Here is an 8,031-nt window from a genome sequence, read left to right as displayed (position 1 = left end):
CTTTTGTTTGCATAGTAGGACAATGACCTTCATAAAATGAGGATGCAATCGTGGTCCCACCGTGTGAGAAAGATGAAACGCATGACAATGCTTGAAATAGCACCACGAGACACTACAATTACATTCACATTGTGGGTGAATTTCTCTCACGTAATAGGGCTAGTAACTTTTCATAAGACGATTTTTTAAACTATTTTAATTTACGAAGTAGGAGAATTTGAACTCGGATGCAATGAAGCAGATATATTGTCGATTGGCCTAACTTAGACTGTCTCAAACAAAATAAGCCCAAAATGTGGGCTCAGAACCTCTCCAAGGCAAAAGGATTTTTGGGGTGGGAATTTTGGAATTTGGGTTTGGGGGTTGGAATTTTGGGATTTCGAGTTTGGGGGTGGAAATTTGGGATTATTACCCACCCCAGATAGATAAGGTCGCAAGTGGGCTGGGGGACCCACATTTCACTTGCCAATTGAAGAGCAGATTGAGGCCGGCCTCTCGTGTCGGCACGGCAGCATCAACTGGGACGATTGCATGCTGGTTAGTGCACAGAAGGCATACTTTCTACCGTCTAGATTAAATGGTTGTTATGATCCAGTGGCTGGCGTGCCTTCTGGTTTTTGGTCTAGTGTGACGTGCCCAACTACAACTATTTCTAAATCTAACGGCTCAAATTCAATTTAATCAATTATAGTGGTAATAAAAACAAAAAAATTAACGATTCAAATTTAAATTCAATAGTCAAAATAATATTATTAAGAGTCTCTCCAAATGAGATGTCAAATTTAAAAAATTAAATTAATATTTGATGTCTTATGTGGCAATTTGGCATTTTGTACAATTTTTTTAATCCAACCGATATGTTAAATAATAAGTTCTTCTGGTAGTCAAGGAGCAGCCAAAGGAAGGTACTCTCGGGAAAATCCATGTGAATAAGGAATGAGATAAATACACAACCACATTTATTATATTTCCATTAAGTCTATTAAAAAAATATTAAATGGATTTGGCAGCCGCTGTCAAATTTGACAGCAGAAGGTTTTCAATTGACTCAGCGCCACGTGGGAAATTGAAGGCTCAATTGGAGAAAGTCTGCTGCTAATTTTTACTGTTATATACCCATGTGGCAGTTTGACATCTCCTTTGGAGATGCTCTAATTAGTTCAAATCAGATCCAATACTAAACTCCTCCAAAGTAATAAATAACCATCCATTTATTCACTAAACCATAAAAAAATTCAATTTTCTCATATTTCACTACCAATTTTTTCTTTTTGGAATTTTAATTTCTTTACCTCAAATATTCGTAAAAATAAAACAAGATAGATTATACAAGAATTAATTCCAAAATTTTTAGCTAAAAAAAATTAACGAAATACAAAAATTTAACAAATTATAAAGTTGCTAATCAAGTTAATATTGTTGGAAATATCAGAGAATTTGGAATTTGCAAGTATTTCTAAAATTAGAAATTTATAGTTAAATTGCCTTCTGCTTGTCGGCTTTGGTACGTCATGGTCATATTTATAGTAGGTAGGTGGATATAGGTCGGCTATCTTCCAAAAGAAACTGGTTTGATTTGGACAGAGACTTGGATATAATATTATCCCTTCTCTTCTAATTTTATTTTCAGAAAAAAAAAAAGTACCCGGAAAAAAATAATATATATTATTATATTTACATGAAAAAAGCATATGACATATGGTCGCTATTGAAAAGAAACAACCACCAAAATCCATGTTATTGAACCAATTAACAATGGGATATATCAAATTTCGTACTGTAAATGGGAAGGGTAAGGGTGGGCGGTGAAGAACTAGTTATATACTGCTTTGTAATTACTGTAGCAAATAATCATTATTTATGCTTTGTTTATATATGTGGCGTTTTCTTTTTATATGCAGATTCATTCTATGACTATGTAAGTTGCCTTTTGTCCATTTGGACTTCATTCTAATGAACGTGCTTTACCATTGGCGAAAAAAAGGTAGGCGGAAAACTGTCTGAACTGTTCAATTCGACTAGATTTTATCATTTTGAATACTTTCATACTTTAGTTTGCATTTTACACTAAAATAGTGTAATTGTGGATCAAGTCAAATCAAACCAAACTAGACAGTCTTAAATAAAGATGATAAGTGTGGAGCATATCCTAGTATAGAAAATACAAGCAAAGGATTCAAAACGAATTGGAGTACATGACACATATAGGCCGTGACATTTTCTTTTTTCGAGTCCAATATAGAAAAGTGATTTTTTTTTTTTGTTTTTGGTATTTTCAACTCTAAAAAGGGTAAAAGTCCATTGGTTTCTACCATTCCCTATTACTAGTCACATTGAGACAGATAGGTTTCGAAGCAAAAAATAGGAAACACAAAGTGGTGAACGAGTCTTCTTCTAGTGCATTTTTAACAATAGTGTCTAAAATTTCAAAAACCGTTAAAATTCATTTATTTTTATTGAAATAAGAATAAAATAGAAACTGCGAGTTTGTTATAAGCGGAATAGTACCAAGCACAGATTCTACCGTTTTATATCTTCACTTTAAAGTTAAAATAAAATTTGTTTGAATAAATATTACAATAAATAGTAAAGTGTAATTAAATATTTTAGCCAAAAGTATAGAATGTATAGTAAGATTAATGGCTAGTTGCCATACTTGGCCACTCCAAAAAGAGAGAAAAAAAGAAGACGTGACTAACATCCAACTCATTTCTCACCAACCTCACTCCTTCACCTTTTACAAAATAGCAACGTGTATGAAATAAGTTCATTGTTTCGTAATTAAATTTTTTTTTTGTATGATATTGTATGATGTTTAGATTAAATAATGTAATTTAAATAATTGTACATGATATTGATGATACATGTAATTTGAAAAATTATAATGTTAATCAGAACATTACTATGATAGTAAATATATTACATATAAGTTTTTAAAACACACTAATTGCTAATCGGATGACAGATAAGGATCAAATGCCTTGACATCTAGGCAGAAATCAGATGGGAGCCCAAGTGGCGAAGCTAGTGGCTTAACCAGGATTTTCAAATAATGAGATTATAATATAAACAAAAAAAGATTCATTGGGCCATTTCGCCAATCATCTAATAGGCATCTGCCTATATTTGTCAACATATGTCAGGAGTAGATATTGTCGAAAGTTTATGCCAATTTTATTCGTAGATACTTGTCAAGAGTGGATGTAGGATATTATAAAGTAATGTTCAAGGATGTAAGGCTTTTTTTTTTTTTTTTTTTTTAGTACATCGATATTTTTACACTAAAGGGAGGGGAAGTTTAATTAAGTCACACAATAGGCAACCTAATTGGTATCGAATTTGCCATCAACGAGATTGGAACCTAAAAATTAAAGTATTTCATACAAGAATAAAGAAAAGGAAGACAAATATGATAGAAAAAAAAATAGAAGAAGTGAGAAGATGAGGTTGTAATTTAGTTACCTTAGGTGTTTATAGAGGTGAAATATAATATTTAAAACAAATATATATTAGCTTTTAAAGTTGTTGGAATCAAGAATAACCGATGACCTCATGCAGTCTTCGACACAGGATGAACCTAGCTGTCCTATACGTCAAAAGGTAGAAAAATAAAAAATAAAAATAAAAAAAAAAAATAAAAGAAAAAGTAGAAGATGTTACCTGACATTCGTGTATAATTGAGCAATGATTAATTAAATATAAAAAATAAAAAAATCTAATAAAGCGCCCTTCTTTTACTATTACAACCCTCCATCTCTCACCGGAAAACCTGCAGGCTCTCTCGCCGGAATCGAGTCGGTTCGGCCGGGTCGCTCCGCTTTTGACTTTGCGTCTTCACGAAGCTGAACCTAAGCTTGAAGCTCAACGCTGCTCGCTTGCTTCTTCTTCTCCTCCTCTACTTCTTTCGGAGCTTTCAATTTCGTGGGTTTCCATTTTTGTCCCTCTCTCTGTACAATGGGTTGTGCTGGATCGTCACAGACCAAGGAGACGGTGAGGTTACTCTATCATTCTCTCAGCTTCTGTCGCTTTGTTTATCTTTTGGGTTTGATGCTTTAGCTTCTGTTTGGCTGCTGGGAAAACGCAGGAAAAGGAAAGTTGAAAAATCTTTGAAGAAATTGAAAGTAGTTGTGATTTCTGGAAATGGGTTGAGCGCTGAGCTCAGTTGAGTCAGACTTACGAATTATTTCTCTTTCTTGAAAAATTGATCAATATGTTATTGGGGTTTATGAATTGTTGTTATTTTAATTTCAAGAATTAGTTTTTGATATAGTTTGGATTTTTCAAGATTTACATGCTTTGTTGTTTCGACAAACAATGCTCGAATGAATGAAGCAGTGGAATTGTTTTCGAGAAAAGAAAAGGAAGAAAAAAGAATGAAGATGGTTAGGGAATGACATTGGGTTTAGCCGAGGAATCGAACATCTGAAAATTGCGGTTTTAGAGATGGATTTAGGCCTTTAAATGTGTTTTTGACCATTAATCTGCGCATTGAAAAGCCGGACTTAGACTTTATGCCCAAGATGGTATTTTTATGCTCAAAATGGTACAGGAAATTGTTTGATCAGACAATTTTCCTAGTGTTATTTCTTTCTGATCTTAATATTGGCGTGTGACCGTTGGTATTAATTTTTCCGGCCTGTACGTTGGACATTTATGTGCTCAAAAGTGAAAAGCAATATTTGAAATTATGCCCTTTTGAACTTATGAATGTCATATCTGGAAGGCATTGTGCAGAATCTAGAAAAATCGTGGGCTTTCCTTTCTAGTTCTAGGCTAGTTCATTGAACTTGAACGAGTTATTGGATGGGGATTTGTGGTTATACTAGTTATGTATTTCTTCTTGGTTCACCAAGAAAACATGAATAACTAAGAGAAAGGAAATGCTTCAGTCGATGGAGTATGGTTCTCACTGTTATCTTTTGATTATTTGCAATTGACAGTTAAGAAAGTTGATAGTTGTTTTTTTAAGCACTGGTGATTTCAGAGGCAATGATTAGAAGTTTACTATTAACAGGGACATTGAAGAAGGTTCGGAAGCCAAAACCTTGGAAGCATCCTCAGCCATTAACAAAGTCTCAGCTTTTGCAGTTGCGTGAAGAGTTTTGGGACACTGCTCCTCACTATGGAGGCAGGAAAGGTACTATTTCCTCTGGATGTGTATATATATTTATGTATGTATTGATAATTACAGGAGATTTTTGGGGTCCATTCTTTTTTGTTTGTTGGATTGAAACATTGGGTTACCTTAATACAAAATAGTCATGTTGGCCTTAAATTTTTTTTTTACTTGTTACTAAGTTCCTACTGGGACGCAATGTTTTCTATGCCAAAACAACTCCATGTTTGTAAAAACCAAGGGTGGCAACTTACAGGGAACATCAGAATGCGTTTAGATATGGAAATGCAATCAAGGGAGATTCAGGGAATATCTCTGAAATCCTGTGCAATTTAGAGTGAAATGTTTCATGATATTTTATTAATGAGGAAAACCATTCTCTCAAACCTATTAGTCTTTATTAGTAAACTTGGTTGTATAGAAGTGTAATAGAAGCTCTTATCTTGTGAACATTGACTTGAAAAAAAATAGGATGAGAACCATAATTAATTGCTTTTCTAGTCACCTTAAAATGTCAAATTTAACAGTTAGTTTGAGTTCAGTCACACTGTAGAGCTCTGAATATTTATTGTGATCTTCTGTTGGTATAACAATTGAACAATTTGTACTCATCTGAGATTGAATGACCATTAAGGGTCATAAATGTTCTAATGAACGTGAGTACAGGATTTAAAGTATAATGTTTTGGTAAATTTTCATTTACCGTGAATACTTCATGATTTATGTAGAAAATGAATGCTCAAGGTACCTGATCATTAAACTTTGAGTTCAGTTTGAAGACCCTATGACAGCTTAATCTGTATTATTTGGAATTGGAATCACCTAAGAAATGTCTTAATTACATACAAGGTGATCTCTTTGGGGTATTTTTAGTGTACGATAATGTTGATTGTTGAGTAACCTAGAAAATTCTGTATAGAATGTTGTTAAACGAATGGAAACCAGAGATAACTAGATAAGAGAATAAAGATGATCACGTCATGTGAATGCAATGGCAGCTAATGGCTGCATCTATAAAGAAATGAAGAACAAGGATTAGCTTCTTGTCCGAATCTCCAAGGATAGGATTTGTATTTAGTTGAATAAGTGGTCACCACTCACCTCAGTATCACCTCAGGATAAACGAGAACAATTGAAAAATGTTGTAAATAATACCACTGTTTCATGCATTTTTTTTCCGTATATTTGGTGTGGTGGTTTTAGTTCTTAGGGAGTGATGCTGTAGGTTTATGCTTCCGATAGAGAATTAAAGAAGGATCTTCAACATGATACTGGTTCAGAACCGTAAAAGCACAGAAAAGTGATTATTGTGGTCATGTTCTTGTTTGACTTTGCATTTGCTACTGTGGTTTTTGTTTCCTTTTCTAAGTTACATTCTTCACACATGGTATATCTTACAAAAATTTCACTTGAACCGTACGTTAGAGATTTGGGATGCACTTCGAGCTGCTTCTGAAGCAGATATAAGCCTTGCACAAGCGATTGTGGACAGTGCTGGGGTCATTGTTCAAAATGCTGATTTAACAATTTGCTATGACGAAAGAGGTACTTATCCAATTTCCATTTTCTTCATTACTACTTGCTGCCCCCCAAAAACCTCAAATGCTATGCAAGTTTCTTCTTGGCTTACATCTCTGAGCAGGTGTGTTGTATGTGCAAGTGTCATCGTGTGTGCTTTTGAATGAAAATTTGGCAAAACTTGTTCCATCTTCTGTATAAATGGCAGATTGCCATTCATATTTTATGGCCTTCCCTTTCCTCTTAGCGTGTGCTTACATTACCACCTTGCAGGTGCAAAATATGAACTACCGAAGTATGTTTTGAGCGAACCAACCAACTTAATTCAAGAGAGCTGACTCAAGGAGAAGATATGACAAACTTTGCTCACAAGATTGAATGTAAATCATGTATATTTTCTCTCTCGTTCTCTTCCTTATCTTAAATAGAGACGGTCACTTTCACGCCTTTCCTTTCACATTCACATGAATTCTTCTTAGTTTGCTGCAAGTTACTTCGGTTAGTTGAACAGTAAAGCAAGTGTTCTGAATTTGAATAATCTCTATCCTCTCTTCCATATCTAAGATAGCGATGGTCTCCATTTCGAGCTGATAAATTTGACCAGAGAGTAAATCTCAATTACATTTACTTAAGTTTTTGTATGATGTGATTCGTACACCCGAGTTTAAATTCCTTTGCCGTTTAGACTAGTTTAAGTAGAATATCGCTTGTACACGTACACCAAAATAGATGTTTTTCCATGTTGGCACCATGCAATATGTTGTAGAAATGCTTAAAAAGGTTATACGGCCGTCCTGGTTCACTTCTTTTTTTCTTCAGTATATCGATATTTTTACATAAGGGGGAGGGAGAGTTCGGCTAAGCCACACAATGGGCAACCTAATTTGGTATCGAATTCACCATTCATGAGATTTGAACCTAAAACCGTTCACTTATAAACAAAGAGGAATACTATCAGCTGTAGTATTAAGTGACAGTTCACTTCTAATTATATACTATTTGGATTTAGAGCAAGTAAACACCATGGCTATAGCGCCATAGACAGATTACAACTTTATAACCACGAGTACAGATCTTGTCGGATCTAAAAAAACAGAGCCTAAGGATCAAATGATCCGGACCGTTGAAATTTGATTTAACGGCTACAAACAGGGAGCCTTATAAAAGTTATAATAATTGTAGCCATTAGATCAAATTTCAACGGTCCGGATCATTTGATCCTTGGACTCCTCATTTTTAGATCTGGAAATGATTTGTATGCTATAACCACAACATAATAATGATAATTAAGGCCGAAAAAGGATGATGTGGAAAATTTGAAACCAAGAAATTGACAAGCAACGGCAAGTTTAGAAGCCTCTAGTGGGCTGGACTCTGCTCGCCTTCCAAGTTTAGTC

General features: G+C 34.4%; 1 protein-coding gene across 1 annotated transcript; it reads left to right on the top strand.

Moving 5' to 3' along the window:
* Positions 1-3,827: 3,827 nt before the first annotated feature.
* On the top strand, positions 3,828-7,192 carry LOC103926867 (ubiquitin domain-containing protein 1-like; the record flags this gene model as incomplete). The annotated part of the gene is made up of 4 exons (XM_009335748.3): positions 3,828-3,990; positions 5,015-5,137; positions 6,542-6,661; positions 6,908-7,192. Coding segments are annotated over 4 exons (471 nt in total), but the record flags the coding sequence as incomplete, so codon positions are not given.
* Between the last annotated feature and the right edge of the window lie 839 nt (positions 7,193-8,031).

Source organism: the organism of the source record quoted next, unplaced genomic scaffold (genome assembly GCF_019419815.1).
Source record: "Pyrus x bretschneideri cultivar Hongxiangsu unplaced genomic scaffold, Pyrus_bretschneideri_v1 Contig23, whole genome shotgun sequence".
Classification (NCBI taxonomy): Eukaryota; Viridiplantae; Streptophyta; class Magnoliopsida; order Rosales; family Rosaceae; genus Pyrus; species Pyrus x bretschneideri.
This window is presented reverse-complemented; position numbering and strand designations above follow the sequence as displayed.